At 36.6% G+C, this 21,115-nt stretch overlaps 1 protein-coding gene across 7 annotated transcripts in view; it reads left to right on the top strand.

The window, feature by feature from the left end:
• The window catches only part of LOC136040948 (tudor domain-containing protein 7-like), a 150,699-nt gene that overhangs the window by 73,372 nt on the left and 56,212 nt on the right, over window positions 1-21,115 (top strand). For 6 of the 7 annotated variants that reach the window (XR_010620920.1, XM_065725393.1, XM_065725392.1 and 3 more), the window contains 3 exons: window positions 1,684-1,845; window positions 4,367-4,531; window positions 14,353-14,484. Coding sequence is in view for 6 of the 7 variants with exons in the window: in XM_065725393.1 (XP_065581465.1) it covers window positions 1,684-1,845; window positions 4,367-4,531; window positions 14,353-14,484 (459 nt within the window). In the remaining variant the exon portion in view is untranslated. The remainder of the gene's footprint in view (window positions 1-1,683; window positions 1,846-4,366; window positions 4,532-14,352; window positions 14,485-21,115) is intronic. The other variant, XM_065725394.1, reaches the window with a different exon arrangement.

Here is a 21,115-nt window from a genome sequence, read left to right as displayed (position 1 = left end):
AAATCAAGGTTATTGTCTTGTGATGAGATATTGCAGGTACCGAGACTGCTAATATGTGGTAAACTTGGCACTAAAGCAAATTCATTTGCATGCGATTAGTTGCTGCTTGAATTTTGATTAGGATAATAATAGTTGCTAGGTGGTGGACTTTTTTCAACAGGGGCGGAAGGCTGCGTTATTTTGTGGCTATGTAGTTTGGCATTTAGTTGATTTATTGTTGCCGCACTTGTGAGCGATTCTTCAATCAGCTTCTTTATTTGAGTACTGAGGGAGCACAGGTTTTTGCGAAAAGAAGTCAACTCAGGCTCCATTTTAGCTATGTGAGCCTGTCAAAGCTCAATATCCGACTGAACCCGGGAAATTTCCTTGTTTTGCTTGGTCAGTTCCTGATAGGAAGTACTAGACTCAGTCGGAATTTTGTTGAGTTCATCTTGAATGTTTGAAGCTTTTGAATCTTTCTCACTTCGCCGAACAACTTCGTTGTTCTTATGAACGGTCTCACAAAAGAAAGGCTACTTCCTGACTGAGCTTGACACAATTAGTACATGAAGGGGTACTCGAAAATTTAGAACTTGACCCGGGTGTAGTGTTCTGGTTGCTTTCGCTTTACTGAAAGAATGGGTCACAGTAACGTCAGGTTTTGACTTAAAACTGTTTTGGGCACGGGAGTAAGTGGGACACTTGCTGCCTGACTAGGAGAGGCAAAGTCAGTCAGGTTGGGCTTCACGTTCCCCAGTTGTTATATTGGCATATTTGACGTGCAGCCACTGAGAGCATTTACTGCGCTGAACTGTTCCTGTTGTTGCTCTTATTCTACACTTTGGGCAAATAAATACAGCTTTTGCAGGTTTGCCCATTCTTAAGTAAATCAATAATAAAACAGCGGAGTATCAAGTGAGAGAGGGAGGGGGAACAGTAATAGCCGAGCCAGAAAAGATTTGAAGTGAGTGCAATGATATGAGTGGATCTTCAACCAGTAATGACTGGCAAGGTCAGGACAGGCACTGGTTCTTCCTTTAGTAAAGTCTACTCCACTCTCGCGTTATCACTGAGAGCCTATCATAATTTTCGAAAATATTTACCGCAACACTTTCTCCCGGTATCACAAGTCCATAAGTCATGCAAATTTGTCTGCTAGAGTTCTATAACAGGGTTCATCCGAAGTCTTGAGTCGTAAATTTTCTTCTATAATATTGCCTAAATGTAAGTTGAATTTCTAATGAAAGTGACAAAATCTGCTTCGCCTTCAAGAATTTTGTTCTGTACAAATTATCTTAATTTTAATGCTTTAGTATATCTGTTGATGACGATTGTTGTATATTTCATCAAAATATCCAGACTTTTGTATATGTCTAATAAATGAACTTATCCATGTTTAAACGTTTATTTGTTTGTTTTGTGAATTGTGTAAAATAAAGGTATCAATTGATCAATCAAAATGCACTTTTAACTTTCAAAATAGACCAGTTACTACCCTCGCATCCTTTCTTCTATGCACCCTGCGCCATTGCTACCTTCGCAGTACCTTTCTTTAATAGTAATGAAAACAGGTGGGAGTGCTGGAAATATGCAGTACGTTGATAAGTGTGCCAGTGAAAAATATAGCACGATGGTAGTAGGTACATTACCTTATTGCATTTAGCCGAATAAATTCACGATATCGCTAAATTTAATTCTTTGCAGGTTTTAAAAGAACATACCAATGGAATGTTTTCAGGCAATATTGAGCAGGAATATCGGAATATGTATTCAGAAGTATTGCCTGACGATTGGCTGGAGGTTGTAAGACCTCAGTTTGCCATGGCTTCACTTGGTGACAGGCATATTGTATACCCTGAAGAACCGGTGAGGGCCCAGCTCACTTAACTTTTTACAATTATTGACAGATTATATGGCATTTACCCATTCCTCAAAAACCTTATATTATGTTTGACAGATTATATGGCGTTTACCCATTCCTCAAAAACCTTATATTAAAATATTAGGTTTTTTAATATGATTAAATAGAGAACAAAGGTCGTATCCAGGGGAGTGGCTTAGGGGGGTTTGAACCCCTTCCCCAACGACTGTTGGTCTGACTCACAAAAACATTACAGAAGTGCATACAAACGAATTTTTGATACACTTTTTAAGTTCTATGTGCCCCCCCTCCCCGAAAAAAAATCTGTAATATGGTCCTGTAGGGGACACTGCTTTAAATTCATGTGTAAGGATCGACGTATGATCGCAAGAAGAAATTGAGATTGTAGGTGGTTGAATTGGGAAAGGACTCTCGGAGTGGGAGTCATATTATATATCATGAAAAACAATTAAGAATTCGACTCGTTTATTTCATATAATTCCACCGAGAGTGTGTCGAGCTTGTGATTAAACAAATTACTCAGTGGTATCTGAATTTCTAATGGCAAATGAGGCGGAAAACACCTGTGAGAGAGAGAGAGAGAGAGAGAGAGAGAGAGAGAGAGAGAGAGAGAGAGGGAGAGAGAGAGAGAGAGAGAGAGAGAGAGAGAGAGAGAGTGAGAGGGTGAAAATTTGGCTTGGAAACTACAAGATCTATAACCCAAACTTTTTTCTTTCTTTTTTTTATAGCTGTATAAGCCTTTTGTAAAACGACCATCGTAAAATTCAGCAAGCCTTATGATTCCCTATGCATTTATTTTTTGTTTGTTTGCATGACTAAAGTATGAATCATGGGATATTAATAAATTACTAAGAACCTCAGATCGACTTTTGAAAATGCATGTCCAATAATAATCCTGAACACACATTGGACAGATCAAGTTTCAAATGGTGCGATTCAAAAAAAAAAAACAGATTCTTATTACTGAAATCATCTGCCAACCTTGGTGGTAATATGTAGGCCATTCTTGAGAACTGGGTATGTGGGAACCTCCAAGACAACCTTCCTGTGTTGATCTACAGGATCGATGAAGGAGAGGGGGGGTCGTTCAAACACTATATGCCACAATCAGATCTGTGCTGTCTTATTAAATACCTGCAATAGTTTGGGTGGATGTGCTGGCAGGAGCAGGGTACCGCGATGACTGGAGACTCTTTATCGGTGGGCTAGGCGCCTCCAGAGGTATAGGAACATCCTAGGCAAGAGAAAAAAAGTAGATTAATGCAAGAATCAAACTATAGCAAAATAAATGATGATAACTGTAGTGAATGAAAATTCAGTAGTAACCTAGCACAATGGGCCACTAATAATGAAAAGGGGTACGGTATTAAAATAGGGCTTAAAAGAATTTTGCATCAAATAATCGACTTTAGGTCGAGATCTTAGCTCTTTAGTTGCTAATAAAACTATATCATTGCAAAACCTTACCCTAAAACAATATATTCAACCACACGATCTCAACGGCACTCTGAAATACACAAATGAAAATGTATCCACGCTGAAACGCTTGTTATTAGGTGGTTGTTTTCAAAAAAAAAAAAAAAAAAAAAAAAAAAAAAAAAAAAAAAAAAAAAAAAAAAAAAAAAAAAAAATCTAGGATCTCTCAAAGTGTTGCATATTTTTAATTCTGTTACAAAATTTATAGCTATCGCGAATCAAAATGTCGTTACCATTCAGACTAGCAAGAGATATCAATGAATTTTTATATAAAATTTACAAAAGCTGCAAATGTAAATATGCGGTGCCCAGCACTGAAAGAAGTAACTAATATTATAAATATTAACTATTAATTACATTGGCTAACATTATTATTGGGATTGTATTTAATGGGAAATCGAATTTTAAAATTGCATTAATCAGTATTATTAATGTTGAATAAGATAATAAAATACTTTTATTAGAAATCAATGGATAAAGCTATTTTTTTCAAAACACAAAAAGGTGGATAAATTGGAGTATACAGATGAAAATGAAGAACTACATGCACTAAATGGCATGCACAGCTTTTTTTTTGAAAAGCTGCCTAAATATAAATATATTCCTATCAATATTCAAAAATAAAAATAATAAGTTTATTTATAATGAATCAATAGTTATAATTAACTAGTAGATAAATAAGAAATGTTCCTGCAAATAATTTGATCAAAACAGCGTTCATTGGCACAAAAAATGCACTAAATGATTGAATAATGTCCCGTCCCTAAATCCCATCCAGGTGAGGGCAAAATGATAAAATGAACCCACTTGTTTGCCGTAGGAACAATTTACTAATTTATTAATTATATGAATTATATAATTATACCATCATATATTAATTATATCATATTTATTAATTAGTTATAGTTATTGATTTATTATTTATGAATTATTTGTTTAACCGTTATTTTTTTTTATTACAAAAAAAAATTAAAAAAATTGTTACTATTCTAAATTTAGAGAGCTGTGCTTATACGTTTTGTTTTGCAGGGCATGGGTGCATCTATTACAGATTTGGAAGCTGAAAAATGCCCTAGTCCAGTATTGCTGCAAGAGTCATCAGATATGATTGCGACTATTACTTGTGTAGCATGCACAACAAGTATTTACATCAGAATAATTGAAGTCCTGTCAAATCCTCCGGTTCTCTATCAAGTAAGATCAGATATTTTAGTTTTCTTGTCTTTGATTAGAGTTAACATTAAACAACTTTTTCCCTTTCTGTTACTGATATACCCTTTTTCCTGTTTATTTTTTCTTACGAAGGTATCTTTACTAACAGGTCATTTCAGCAACAGGCCTCTCGAGGACAACAGAGCTCGAAGGCAAGGTATGCTTCTCCTCCCCCTGACGTGAATCCAGTTTATCCTTTCTTTTTATCCTTTTTCAGACGCTAAAATAATACGTTCTTTATTCCATTGTAATTTTTGAAATATCAAACTTACGCAAGAGCATAATTATCGTGTTAGTCTTTAGTTTTAAGTGACATTTTCGTTTGCAATTCAATGTCATTTTTGCTTTCTTTTCTTTTTTTGCAATTCATGAGACATTTGCTTTCTTTTGTGATTTTGCATGTGTCGCAGATGCTTAAAAAAAAATTTCTCTTTCCTGTTTATCCTTCACAGACTCACACAAGTTAAGCCAACACTTCATTCTATTGTTAATTTGCTTTGTCTTCAAACTGCACGTTTCATTGTCCAACATTTTCTTCTGCAACTCAATGGGATCTTGCTGTTTCTTGGTCCGTGTCTTTTTCTTTAGCTATTCGGAGTCATTTGTCGCCTTTTATAATTTTGCATTCGTCATACATACATGTAGCCTAACACACATGACTTTTTTTCTCGCATGAATTCAAATCTTCTTTCCTGTTTATCCTCGCAAACGCCAAAATAACTTCATTGTATTTCAGGGTGGTTAAAAATGCAGGCATGAATTTTTTTTTCTCCTACCTGTGCGTCTTTGCAGACGCTGAAATAACACTTCTTCATTCTTGGGTCGAAAGTCAGCAATTTTAATGGAGTTAAGTAATTATTCTGTGATTCAATTCCCTCTTCCTGTTTATCCTTCACAGACTCACGAACGCGAAACTAACGTGTTTCTCCAATCCATTATAATTTTGCCTTTTCTTCTAACAGTAGATTTCGTTGCGCAACGTTTTCCTTTGCAATTGAATATGATCTTTGCTATTTCTTGTTCCTTGGCTTTTTCTTTAGCTGTTGATCATTTGACATGCTAAAAACGACACTGCCGTTCCTGAGAAAGGGGAGGGGGTGATGTAATTTATGTTTTTGAGATGTATATAAATATGTCGTCACTCGTATGATTTTTTTTTGATTTTTTTTTTTTCAAAATTAGAGCACAAAGCGAATTTTATTAAACTTATGACCTATCTAGATTGTTTTTTCAGGCCAGAAATCTCCAGAGAATGGTAATTTAAAAAAAAATGGAGCTGTTTTCAAGAAAAAAATTATAAATAAATAAATATATACATAGTTGCTTTTTTCAAGATATTAATTTAAAGGAGTTTTTAAGAAATTTTTGAAAGAACAGTAAAGGCCATGTGAAACTGAAGATCAGCAGAAATAAAGTTCTATAATATTTGAAACTAAAAAAGACCAGAAATTACTATTAAAAAAAAAAATGAAACCCAAAACGAACAGAAATTAAATGAACATTAGGAATTAATGAAATGAGAGAAATAATTAGAAATTAAATGAAATGAGAAATTAACAGTAATAAAATGTCATAGCAAACAAACATACAACAGGTACCATATAAATGAATAAACAAATCTTAAAACGTGTAAAACTTAAATTGAAAATGCAAACCAAGCCTAAAACGAACAGGAATTAAATAAACAATCATAATACCAAACATACATCAGGTACTAATATAAATAAATTAATCTTAAAACGATTCAAACTTAAATTAAGTATGTAAATCGAGCTTAAAACTTACACAAATCACTACAAAGAAGAAAATATATAATAAAATAAAAGAAGAGGTTGGCTACTGTCCCCTTCCCTAAATGTAAAAGTATTAAGCCTACTGTGTCATTGGCGTTTTACTAAAAATTGTGTGTATCTTGAATAGTTTTGGAAAGAACTTTATGAAATTGAACTGAATATTCGACATATAATGATATTAATTGATGAAATCTCATCAGTTCAAGATTTTATTTCATTGTAATTTTCATTTTATGTTCAATATGGTAGTATGTACAACAGAAAATATTTGCAACATAATTCTTCTTAGTAAAGCGCCAATGACGTAGAAAGCTTTATTCTTTAAAGCTAGGGAAGGAGGCAGTACCCAAACAGGCTTTGAGTAGATTGGGATGAAGGAGGAGTCTGCGTAGCTGTATTGGCCTCTGGCGGCTTGGTGCTGAAGTGAGTTGTTAGTATGCTAGTAGTAGTAATAGTATAAAGGAAGTTATAGATGATATAACGATTGATTTCAAAATCTAGATTGAAAGTGCTAACAACCTGAAGAACAGTTCTAGTGACCAAGACCAGAACTTAGTGACCAAGACCTGGACACTCGATCAAAAATTTAGCCATTAACTGACCCTCCAGAAAATTTAAACCAGGATGAAATCGTCATTGAGGTATTGGTTTTTGAGATCACTTAACTAACACTGACTCCACGGATCTCAATGCATTTGACCTACTTAATTTTAATCTCAAAAAGGAACTGCTTGACGCACTTCCCAATGTTTGTGTTACTTCAAGGATGTATTATACCCTTTCAACGACATCTGCTGAATGTGGAAGAAGTTTTGGCAAATTTAAATTGACTAGAAAATATTTAAGAAGTTTGATGCATTAAGCAAGACTGTCTAACCTTTTGATACTATTAATATCAGTATCAATACAAAGTGATTTAGCTACTTCAACTGATTCAAAAATAAAGATTCAGTATTTCGAATAAAATTTTTGTATCATTATTCATTTCTTAAAGGAAGCATTGAATTTGTAAAAAAAAAGTAATTCCGATGCTAATATTTATGATTATATAGCTAGTGCTTCGTTTTGTTTCAAACAGTTTGTGTTAACGAGCTGTAATTAAGGAGCAATACCGCTCAAAAGAACTGAAATTCTAAGAAGCAGAGTCTCAATAAACCTAGATACATCAAAAGAATTGAATTTTACATCAAAAGAAAAGAACTCAAAATATGTAGAATTCATCAGATTTGATGTCACCCATCAAAAGTTCCGAGCCTGAGAAGATTTTCCCGATTTTTGAAAGGGTGGGGTATCCAAAACATAAAATGATCTTAATGAAAATGACACGATCAGATTCAGAATACCAGAGAACCCTACCGTATAAATTTCAAGCTTCCATGGCATTTTGCTTCTTTTCTTACCGGAAGAAAGATTGCGGATGTGTGTTTATATTTTTTTTCCAGGGATGATTGTATCAAACCAGTGATTGTAGAATATCAGTGGAGGGCTCTTTTGATCGGAAATCAAAAGTTACAGTGCCCTTTTTAAGTGACCAAAAATATTGGTGACCAAAAATATTTCTTGCTCAAAGTCACCCGAATAGTATTTTTAAATATCAATTTTTTTCAGCATAGTAAAAAAAAACTAATAACTATATTTTTGAGGATGACTTGACTCTCCACAGGCCCCGGGGTAAGGGCTGCAAGTTGTGAGCTTTGCCCATTGTTTACATATAGTATTGGTTATTGGGAAGTATACAGACGTTTTTCAGCTGGGATTTTTCTGGTGGAGGGGGAGGGGTTACGTAGGTGGATCTTTCTATGGAAGAATTTCTCGTGGGGGAAGGGAATTTTTCACTGAGAGGGAGCCTGATTTCCCAGCATTATTTAAAAAAGATCAGAAATTAAACAAACAAGAGCTATAGCTCATATGACACTTGTGACGAGGTCGGAAGAGCCAAGAGCTCATATGGTATGAGCTCTAGCAAAATTCTAAGAATCAATAGTTGCTTTAAAAGCAAAATCAGAGGCTTAATGCCGGTCGGGATTTAAAATAAGAGCTCTGAGTCACGAGGTCCTTCTAAATATCAAAATTCATTAAGATCCGATCACCCACTTGCAAGTTAAAAATACCTCAAATTTTCTAATTTTTCCTCTCCCTTCAGCCCCCCAGATGTTCGAATCGGGGAAAACGCTTTATCAAGTCAATTTGTACAGCTCCCTGTCACACCTACCAATTTTCATCGTCCTAGCACGTCCAGAAGCACCAAACTCGCCAAAGCACTGAACCCCACCACCTAACTCCCCCAAAGAGAGCGGATCCAGTCCGGTTACGTCAGTCACGTATCTACGACATTTGTAAGCATTTTCCAAGATTTATGGTTTCCCCCACCAGCTCCCCCGAATGTCAACAGATCTGGTCGGGATTTGAAATAAGAGGTCTGAGACAAGAGTTCCTTCTAAATATCAAATTTAATTAAGAGCCGGTCACCCGTTCTTAAGTAAAAATACCTCAATTTTTCTAATTTTTCCAAACTAATAACCCCCAGCTCCCCCAAAGAGAACGGATCCGTACCAATTATGTCAATCTCGTATCTATAACCTGTGCTTATTCTTCCCATCAAGTTTCATCCCGATATCTCCACTCAAAGCGTTTTCCAAGATTTCTGCTCCCCCCCCAACCCTCAATGTCCCCGGATCTGATTCGAATTGAAAATGGAGCACCTGAGACATAACTTCTATATATCAAGTTTCATTGAAATCCAATCACCCATTCGTAAGATACCTCGTTTTCACGTTTTCCAAAAATTCCGGCTTCCCCCTCCAACTCCCTTCAATGTCACCGGATCCGGTCGGTATTTAAAATGAGAATTTTAAAGCACAAGATCCTTCTAGATATCAAATTTCATTAAGATCTGATCACCCGTTCAATACCTCATTTTTCTAATTTTTCCGAATTACTCCCCCCCCCCCAAACTCCAACAAAGAGAGTGGATCCGGTCTGGTTATGTCAGTCACCTATCTTGGACTTGTGCTTATTCTGTCCACCAAGTTTCATCCTGATCTCTTCTCTTTAAGCGTTTCCAAAGATTCTCCCCCCCCCCTAATGACAATGGACCCGGTCGGGATAAAAAATAAAAGATCTGAGTTTCGAGGTCCTTCTAAATATGAAATTTCATTAAAATACGATCACTCTTTCGCAAGTTAAAAATACCTCATTTTTTTAATTTTTAGAATTAACCTCCTCCCCCCTCAACTCCCCTAAAGAGAGCAGATCCGTTCCGGTTATGTCAATCCCGTATCTAGGACTTGTGCCTATTTTCCCACCAAGTTTCATCCCGATCCCTCCACTCTAAGCATTTTCCAAGATTTTAGGCTCCGCCCACCCAACTTCCCCTTTATCGGATATGGTAGATTCCATCACTCCTTCGTAAGTTAAAGATACCTCATTTTTCTAATTATCTAGAATTAACCCTCCCCTCCCCCCACTCCCCCAAAGAGAGCAGATCCGTCCCAGTTATGTCAATCACGTATCTAGCACTTGTGCATATTTTTCCCACCAAGTTTCATCCCGATCCCTCCACTCTAAGCGTTTTCCAAGATTTTAGGCTCTCCCCTCAATTCCCCCCCCTCCATGTCACCAGATCCAGTCGGGATTTAAAATAAGAGCTCTGAGACACGATATCCTTCTAAACTTCAAATTTCATTAAGATCCGATCATTCCTTCGTAAGTTAAAAATAACTCATTTTTTCGAATTTTTCAGAATTAACCCCCCCCCCCTAACTCTTCCAAACAGACCAGATCCCTTCCGGTTATGTCAATAACGTATCTAGGACTTCTGCTTATTTTTCCCACCAAGTTTCATCCCGATCCCTCCACTCTAATCGTTTTTGTTCCCCTCTCCAACTCCCCCCAATGTCACCCGATCTGGTCGGGATTTAAAATAAGAGCTCAGAGACACGATATCCTTCCAAGAATCAAATTTCTATAAGATCCCATCACTCGTTCGAAAGTTAAAAATACTTCATTTTTTCTATTTTTCCGAATTAACCATCCCCCACTCCTCCCCCTTCAGATAGCCAAATCGGGAAAACGACTGTTTCTAATTTAATCTGGTCCGGTCCTTAATATGTCTGCAAAGTTTCATCGTCCTAGCTTGCCTGGACATGCCTGAAGTAGCAAAACCGGGACAGACAGATAGATCGAATTTGCGATCGCTCCAGTAAGGAAAGTCTTCAATGGCTCTGGTGGTGCAGCCAATAGAGGAAGTTTAACTTTTCCTGAGGCGCAACACATTCCCATTGTTTCACCATTGAATTTCAAGGCCTTGAAAATGGGACAAATTTTAGACATAGTCCCAATTTGAACACATCTACTCAAGTTATAATCATCGACTGGGCTGTACCTGAATGCCAGGCGATAACTTTCAGGTTGCTCTGATTCCTCGGCACGCTTTTTTTTCTTACTTTCTCTATCAGCAGCAAGCCTGATTTCTTGCTGTTCTTGTGATTCCTCGGCACGCCTTCTTTTTTCACTTTCTCTTTTAGCAGCAAGTCTGGTTTCATGTTGCTCTGGTAGTTCCTCGGCATGCCTTCTTTTTTCACTTTCTCTTTTAGCAGCAAGTCTGATTTCGCGTTGCTCTTGTAGTTCCTCGGCAAGCTTTCTGTTCTTTCTTTCTCTATCAGCCTCAAGCCTGTTTTCTTGCTGTTCTTTTGATTCCTTGGCACGCTTTCTTTTCTTACTTTCTCTATCAGCAGCAAGTTTTTTGGCATAGACTCTTTGAGCATCTTCCTCGGCTGTTGCCATTGTAAGTTCATCAGTCATTTTACAGTTAAAAATTAATAGATTTCTCCGTGAACGCATGTCTTAAATACCTTTAATGACGTCACCGTCATAACAAAAATGACGACAACTAACTTCATGACGTCAGTCAACACACAAACATGACGTCACCCGACAGACCCACACACACACAGACAACTTGTTTTTATATATATAGATAGATAGAAGATATATCTATCTATATAAAAATAAGTTGTCTGTCTGTCTGTGGATCAGGTGACGTCATGTTTCTGTGTTGACTGACGTCATGAAATTAGTTGTCGTCATTTTTGCTTTGACGGTGACGTCATTAACGGTATTTGAACGCAAAACCGCGCAGTTAGATGAAAATCCACCTGGACAGCGAGAGTCAAAACATATCAAAACTGAAAATGATAGCGATGATGATTGGGTTTGGGATTTTGACTTGGATAAGGTCATCAATGCCTACCAGATTTAAGTTAAAAAAACAAAGGTTCGTCGATATGTACTTCATAGTGACGCTGAAAAATAAAGAAGAAAAAGAAAACTGAAAAAAGAAAAAAGGTAAAAAACTAAAAAGAAAAAACATTCAACGAGAAATTACAGACCGGGACACAAATGACGACCGAGACAGAGGGAATATAAGTGACGACCGGGAACCTCAAAGAGAAACTACAGACTGGGACACCTGGACACAAATCACGACCGGGACACAGGGAATATAAATGACGACCGGGACACAGGGACACAACTACAACGGGGACGCCGGGGGCACAGGCGGGATATATAAATGACGACCGGGACACAGGGATTGTTCGAATAGAAATTACAGACCGGGACACCGGGACACAAATGACGACCGGGACACAGGGAATATAAATGACGACCGCGACACTCAAAGAGAAATTACAAACTGGGACACCGGGACACAAATGACGACCGGGACACAGGGAATATAAATGACGACCGGGACACAGGGACACATCATTAGAATAATGAGGTATAGATCTGAATACGGATTGTTTTTCCAATGGACAATTATATGTTGCATGTTCAAGAGTCAGTAAACCTGACAATCTATTTATATGCACAGACAATGGGACAGCGAAGAATGTTGTATATTCGCATGTTTTACGTAGTTAAAAACATATATTTATATCTATCTCTATTCACAGGTGGGACACAGGGACACAACTACAATGGCGCGTAACTAATATGGCGCGTAACGACTTACGCGCGCGGGGGGGCTTGGGGGGGCGCGAAGCGCCCCACCAACTAGGCGTTGGGGTGGCGCGAAGCGCACCGGGACATCGGAACACAAATGACGACCGGGACACCGAGACATAAGGAATATAAATGACGACCGGGACACTCAAAGAGAAAGCGACCGGGACACAAGGAATGTTCGATTAGCAATCACCATCAACAAAGCACCGGGACACAGGGAATATAAATGACGACCAGGACACTCAAAGAAAAATTACAGACCGGGACACCGGAACACAAATGACGACCGGGACAAAAATGACGACCGGGACACTGGGACACAGGGAATATAAATGACGACCGTGACACTCAAAGAGAAATTACAGTCTGGGACACCGGGACACAGGGAAACAACAACAACGGGGACGCCGGGGGGCACAGGGGATATATAAATGACGACGGGGACACAGGGAATGTTCGATTAGCAATCACCATCAACAAAGCTCAAGGGCAATCATTAGAATAATTAGGTATAGATCTGAATACAGATTGTTTTTCCCATAGACAATTATATTTTGCATGTTCAAGAGTCGGTAAACCTGACAATCTATTTATATACACAGACAATGGGACAGCCAAGAATGTTGTATATTCGCAAGTTTTACGTAGTTAAAAATATATATATATAATATATATATATATATATATATATATATATATATATCTATCTATATTCACAGGTGGGACACAGGGACACAACTACAATGGCGCGTAACGACTTACGCGCCCGGGGGGGGGCGAAGCGCCACCCCAATAGCTAGTATATATATATATATATATATATATATATATATATATATATATATATATATATATATATATATATATATATATATATATATATATATATATATGTTTTAATTACGTAAAACTAGCGAATATACAATATTCTTCGCTGTCCCATTGTCTGTGCATATAAATAGATTGTCAGGTATACCGACTCTTGAACATGCAACATATAATTGTCCATGGGAAAACAATCCGTATTCAGATCTATACCGCATTTTTCTAATGATTGCCCTTGGGCTTTGTTGATGGTAATTGCTAATCGAATATTCCCTGTGTCCCCGTCGTCATTTATATATCCCCCATGTGCCCTTCCGGCGTCCCCGTTGTAGTCGTGTCCCTGTGTCTAGGTCGTCATTTGTGTCCCGGTGTCTCGGTCTGTAATTTCTCTGTGAGTGTCACTTTCCTCGGCACACTTTCTTTTCATACTTTCTCTATTAGCCGCAAGCCTGTTTTCACGCTGTTGTTGTGATTCCTTGGCACGCTTTCTTTTCTTACTTTCTCTATTAGCCGCAAGCCTTTTGGCATTTGCTCTTTGAGCAGCTTCCTCGACTGTTTCTTCTTAATGACGTCATATATAGTCGACAAACATGACGTCAGTCGACAAATAAACGTGACGTCAGTCGACAGTCGACAAACATGACGTCAGTACACAAACAACTTATTTATATATATATATATATGTATATATATATATATATATATATATATATATATATATATATATATATATATATATATATATATATATATATATATATATATATATATATATATAGATTACATAATAACATATACTATGTAAATACATATTTGATATATGTTTTGCTTCACCTTCTATTAACCTAACCCACTACCATTTAACTAGGCTTAGGCGATAGTAAAGTTCTTTTTAAATAAATAGTATTATGCATCTTTCGAAAGTAGTGGAAACAAACTGTGAGTTGATAAAACCAGTACTTCTAATAAATAACATCTATGAAACAAATAAACGCCATTATTTTTCCCCGGGAAATATATTCAACTTTCACTCTAAATGAAAATTGTAATGTCGACAGCATTGACTGTGTGGCAGGAGGGAACAAAATGCACATTCTCGCCCCCCCCCACCTTGAGGGAAAATCTAGATTTTGGCTCTGTTTTAATTTGGGTGTTTGATATGTTCCTTTTTTTCAGGCTAAATTTGACGATTTCCTTCACGAGTTGGACGAATTTTTCAGCAACCCCGAAACTGCTAAACCTGTTGGCTCTGTGACCGTTGGACAAATGTATGGGGCATATGTTGACGAAATATGGCAAAGAGTGCTGGTATGTTCTTCTGTTTTAATCAAATATCAAAATCAAAAGAAATCTTAATCAATTTAATCAGTTAAAAATCGATCAATTACAAATTTAATCAAATATAACTTTATCAATTATCATTGAGCAAATATGAAATTTCTTCAAGTAAATAATTTCGGTTAAACTCCCTACATCAGATGAATCTGGTAGTTTTTAAAATTCAAGGCTTACCTTAATATATTACTAGTTGATAATATAAGGTTGTTAACTATATCTTGATAATTGACTTTGATAATTGATAATTGACCATATTAATTTACATTAATAAATAACCAAATTAATTAATTGTATATTAATATTGCAATAGTAATAGTTAATATAAATTATTGATATATATCTTAACACAATTCTTATATATATACATATATACATATATATATATATATATATATATATATATATATATATATATATATATATATATATATATATATATATATATATATATATATATATATATGTATGTTAATTTGTTAAGGTTTATTTTATACTCCGTTTGAATTTTTATGTGCTATTTTATTGTGTCCCTACGGCCTCAATGTCTGATTATGTTTAATGGCATTTTGTTGACTCACTAAGAAAGATGACAATTTTCCTATTAATTCATAGCTGAGGTACAGCTTTACCTATCTGCCAACATATATTTCAAAACCTGCTTTAATTTTTTTTTCAGCAAATAATGTTAGAAAAATGTTAAAAATACGTCAGAAATATGCAAAAGAGGGCAAATTTTCCCATTTCCGAAGTTAGTTTAGAGCATTCTTAGTTAGAGCAATACTATTATTGTTAGAGGGCGGCCACAGCTATTATTATTTGTTATTTATAATAATTTTTTCCTTGCCCTTTTTAAGGAGTTTGATCACTTCTTGATGTTGTGGTAATCTTTTCCAGTCTTGTTTTAAGGTTACGTGGGTGTTATAATTACAGTCATCATCTGTCATTATATTTGGCTTCTCATAGGCTACTACTTCTAACAGTTCTAATTTTTATCTTTAAATCGGACCAAATTAACCTAATATTATTTCTACATTTTGCAGTATTAGCAGTCTCTAATAAGTTTTCTTCTTCATTTAAATTCTCAAAAGTGTTTTCTATAGGGTGTTGGCTTGTGAGATGTTTCAAACTGGCTAAATTGGCTACTTAGGTCTACTTTTGCAGTATTAGCAGTCTCTAATAAGTTTTCTTCTTCATTTAAATTCTCAAAGGTGTTTTCTATAGGGTGTTGGCTTGTGAGATGTTTTAAACAGGCTAAATGGGCTACTTAGGTCTACTTTTGCAGTATTAGCAGTCTCTAATAAGTTTTCTTCTTCATTTAAATTCTCAAAGCTGTTTTCTATAGGGTGTTGGCTTCTGAGATGTTTCAGACAGGCTAAATTGGCTACTTAGGTCTACTTTTGCAGTATTAGCAGTCTTTAATAAGTTTTCTTCTTCATTTAAATTCTCAAAGGTGTTTTCCATAGGGTGTTGGCTTGTGAGATGTTTCACACAGGCTAAATGGGCTACTTAGGTCTACTTTTGCAGTACCAGCAGAATTTCTAATAAGTTTTCTAATTCATTTAAATTATCAAAGGTGTTTTCTATAGGGTGTTGGCTTGTGAGATGTTTCAAACAGGCTAAATTGGCTACTTAGGTCTACTTTTGCAGCATTAGCAGTCTTTAATAAGTTTTCTTCTTCATTTAAATTCTCAAAGGTGTTTTCCATAGGGTGTTGGCTTGTGAGATGTTTCACACAGGCTAAATGGGCTACTTAGGTCTACTTTTGCAGTACCAGCAGAATTTCTAATAAGTTTTCTTATTCATTTAAATTATCAAAGGTGTTTTCTATAGGGTGTTGGCTTGTGAGATGTTTCAAACAGGCTAAATTGGCTACTTAGGTCTACTTTTGCAGTATTAGCAGCCTCTAATAAGTTTTCTTCTTCATTTAAATTCTCAAAGGTGTTTTCTATAGGGTGTTGGCTTGTGAGATGTTTTAAACAGGCTAAATGGGCTACTTAGGTCTACTTTTGCAGTATTAGCAGTCTCTAATAAGTTTTCTTCTTCATTTAAATTCTCAAAGGTGTTTTCCATAGGGTGTTGGCTTGTGAGATGTTTCACACAGGCTAAATGGGCTACTTAGGTCTACTTTTGCAGTACCAGCAGAATTTCTAATAAGTTTTCTTATTCATTTAAATTATCAAAGGTGTTTTCTATAGGGTGTTGGCTTGTGAGATGTTTCAAACAGGCTAAATTGGCTACTTAGGTCTACTTTTGCAGTACTAGCAGGGTTTCTAATAAGTTTCCTTCTTAATTTAAATTCTCAAAGGTGTTTTCTATAATATATATATTTATATCAGACAAGGTGTTGGTTTTCTATAAAGTGTGGCTTGTGAGGTTATGCAATCAGGCCAAATGGGCTATTTATTAGTTAATTATTAGTTAACATGCTAGGTTTTGGTAGATGACAATAGAGCTTTTTTTGTGTTTTCCTTATTTTAGGTTATAAATTAAAAGGAAAGTTGTACTTTATTACAATTATTAATTAGTTGCAATATTTAGTTAATTATTAGTTTGCATGCTAGGTTTTAGCAGAGGACAACAGAGCTTGTATATGTTATTTTTGTCCTTTACTTTATAGTCTAAATTAAAGTAAAGTTGCAATTTACTGCAACTATTTATTAGTTGCATTAGTTAGTAAAATTATTAGATAATCATGCTAGGTTTTTGTGGAGGACAACGATAGGGGAAAGCCCTACAGATAGGTAGAGTAGCTCCATAGGAGGCTTAGACCAAGTAGGACCTTGTCCCAGTAGGGCCCATAATAGAAACTGGGAAACCCTCCCCTGGGGGTCATAATTACAGGTGGAGGAGGAAGAAGGCCCCTCAAATGTACACTCAGCAGGGCCAACTGCCGTGTTCACGCGTCAGATGAGTTACAATCCTTCTCCCAGTAATGGGTTAAATTGCATGGTGAAGCAGAACACCATCGTGGGAGGATCCTCTATAGGAGGACAACTGCGGCAGGGCGTAAGATCGAGATTTATGGACAACGGCCTCTGTAAAGGGCTGCCTCGACCCTTTCGGGGTACCTGCAAGACTGGGAAACTTGCGGTCAATTTTTCCCATTTGAGGAGTGGCGCCCCTCGAGGAAATTATAGCCTAGTAAACAACACAGCACTCGTACGGGATTCTGATTATTGGATAATTTTCTGGGCTTGGTTTGTTTTGATGGGCGTTTTCGGGCTGAAAAACCTCTTCCTAGCTAATTTATCTACTATGGGCTGCCTTCCCGTAGTAGCATAATATTTGTAGGCATGAATATATAATGAGTCGGAGGTAATAGGCTTGGGACTGTCTGTGCAGGATTTCGACTCTTGTTGATAGAAGAGCATCGCCAAGTGCTGAAAACCATGTTGTGACCAAGATGGGCTTAGGATTGCACAAAGCCTCCAACTTACTGGAGGTCCCAGGGACTTCTTGCTGTCCGGTTCTAAGCCGGCTTAAGCTCTTCAGTGTAGACTTGAGAAGATATGTTGGTCCCCATCCTGCACTGGTATCCGGGATCACTGCTTTTCTTGAGGCCAAAATAATTTCAAAGATTTAAAGAACATGAAAATTGGAACTTGGAATGTTACGACGTTAAAAAATGACTATCGCATCGACATTTTGACTGACGAATTCAGACGGTGTGAACTGGATTTATTAGGAGTTTCAGAAACTCATATACCAGGGGTAGGAAGCATGAAATTAGGTGACATAGAATTTGTTTACTCAGGCAGGAAGGATGGGGTACATAGACAGGGAGTAGGGCTCATGATGAATAAGGAAGCTGCTAAGTCTTGTTTAGGCTGGGAAGGTATTAATAATAGAATACTAATTGCTCATTCTATGACTAAAAAGTTTAGGGTATCAGTTATAGTAGTATATGCCCCCATTGAACCAACTGATGGAGATACTAGTGACTCAGATGAATTTTACTTACAGTTACAGGAGCAAATAGACAGGGTACCAGGTAGAAATATGGTGTTTTTGCTAGGAGATTTTAATGCCCAGGTTGGTAGAAATGGTATCCTATGGAAATGGGATACCATTTGGAAAATGGGATAGATGGTATCCTAGCCTAGGTAAATTTGGTGTAGGAAAAGAAAACAGTAATGGCTATAGGCTTTTGCAATTTTGTAGGTATAACAACCTAGTTATAACCAATACGGTGTTTGGTCACAAAATGGCCCATAAGTTGACATGGTGTTCACGTGATGGTAAGACAGCAAACCTTATTGATTATGTTATTGTAAACAAAAGACTAGCAGGATCAATACAAGATACTAGGGTGTATAGGAGTGCTGTTATTGATGTTAAAAGTAAAGATCACCATCTAGTAGTGTCTAAGGTTAATTTAAAGCTGAAATTTCGGAAGGGTAACTCCCTCCCGGAAAGTTATGATGTTGGTAGACTTCAGGATGAAAATTTGAGAAAAAAAATTCCAGGAACAGTTGAGTACTAAACTTGAGGGTTTAAAATTTGACAATATGGAAGATGGATGGAATAATTTCAGAAAAAGAATTTGTGAAGTTGCTGATGGTGTCCTAGGGAAGAGTGCTAAGACATCAACTAGGAATATTAGTGAAAAAGCTTTAGGTTTAATAGAGAGTAGAAGGGGTTTGTATAAGAATTATCTGAGTGATAGGTCGTATGAAAACAAAAGGAATGTAAAGAAAGTGGAGAAAGCATTAAAATATGAAGTAAGGAGATGTGAAATGGAGGCGATGGATAAAATTGCTGAGGATCTGGAAGATGCGGCTAGACGGCATAATAGTAAAATATTATACTGGCATGTTTATAAATTGAAAGGGAGTAGCCAATCCGGACTAGTCCCAGTTAAAGATAGAAATGGGGCCACAATTAGTGATAAGGAAAAAGTTAAAGAAAGATGGGTGGAACATTTTGAGAATGTGCTAAACCGAGATACAGTTGCAGGAAAAGATATAGATGAAAATGAAAAAGTTTGTGATACCTTGGATGTGAAGGAAGATTTGTTTAGTGAGGAAGAATTAGCGACAGTACTAGAAGGATTAAAAAATAATAATGCCCCAAGTGCTGATAGTATGATTATTAAGTCCCTTAAATATGGTGGCTCTGAGGTTAGGAATAAGCTACTGAAGATTATGAACATGATTTTTGAAAAAGGGGAAGTACCCAATGATTTTAGGAAAACCTTAATTAAACCACTGTATAAGAAAGGTGACAAGAGTGAGTGTCTTAATTATCGAGGCATTAGTCTGGTCTCTGTAGGTAGCAAATTACTGAGTAATATGATACTTTTTAGACTGAGACATGCTGTAGACAAAGTTTTAAGGGAAGAACAATGCGGTTTTAGAAAAGGTGGAGGATGTGTCGACCATGTTTTCACTTTTAGGTTAATAATTGAGAAGTCCCTTCGTTGTCAAACACCTTTGGTCCTTAGTTTTATCGATTATGAGCAAGCTTTCGATTCTGTTGATAGAACAGCGTTAACAAAGGTCTTATCGTTATATGGTATACCAGAAAAATACATTAAAGTGATCTGCGCTATGTACGAGAATAATACTGCTGCGGTTAAGGTAGGAAATGAGGTTAGCAACTGGTTTTGTATTAAATCAGGAGTTAAGCAGGGTTGTGTTCTATCCCCCTTTATATGGATCATTTTGATGGACTTCGTCTTAAGGAGCACAGAAAAGGCAATTGGAGACCATGGAATCAAATGGGGTGGAAGAACGCTCCTGGACTTAGATTATGCTGATGATTTAAGCATATTAAATGAAAGTGTGAGCAAAATGAATGAATTTTTAGAGGTTTTACGAGTTCAGGGTGCTAAAATAGGCTTGAAAATTAATGTTAAGAAGACTTAAGTCACTAAGGCTAGGAATAAGTGAAGATGAACAGGTGACATTAGGTAACGAAAAGATTAATCAGGTTGGGAGCTTCAGTTACCTTGGTAGTATTATTAGTAAAGATGGTGGGAGCAGTGAAGATGTTAAAAGTAGAATAGCTAAAGCTCAGGGTGTTTTTTCACAGTTAAAAAAAGTTTGGAAGAATAGAAAGATAAGCCTACAAACCAAGATTAGAATATTGGAAGCCACAGTGATGACAGTGGTCAAATATGGCTCTGAAGCATGGGCACTCCGAAAAGCAGATGAAAATTTACTAGATGTTTTCCAGAGAAATTGCCTACGGATTGTTCTGGGTACCCGGCTGACTGACCGTATTTCAAACAGTAGGTTGTACGAAAAGTTTGGTTCAATCCCGCTTTCTGGGGCTATAATGAAAGAAAGGTTGAGATGGCTATGCCACGTTCTACGGATGAAGGATGACAGATTACCGAAGATTGTCCTTTTTGGCCAACCGTCTGGGGCTACACGGAAAGCAGGTCGTCCTTGTCTGGGTTGGGAGGATGTCATAAATAAAGATTTAAAGGAAATGGGAACTTCCTGGGAAGGTGTAAAGAGGGAGGCTTTAAATAGATTAGGTTGGAGGACCGATATCATAATGGCCCGAGGATGATTTATCATTTTAATATATTGATTTAAGGTTGGAAGGCTTTTTCAGTAAGACTTGAAATGGGAAAATTGCGAGTTCAAACTTT

This window comes from Artemia franciscana, chromosome 21, assembly GCF_032884065.1.
Source record: "Artemia franciscana chromosome 21, ASM3288406v1, whole genome shotgun sequence".
NCBI classification, from domain to species: domain Eukaryota; kingdom Metazoa; phylum Arthropoda; class Branchiopoda; order Anostraca; family Artemiidae; genus Artemia; species Artemia franciscana.
This window is presented reverse-complemented; position numbering and strand designations above follow the sequence as displayed.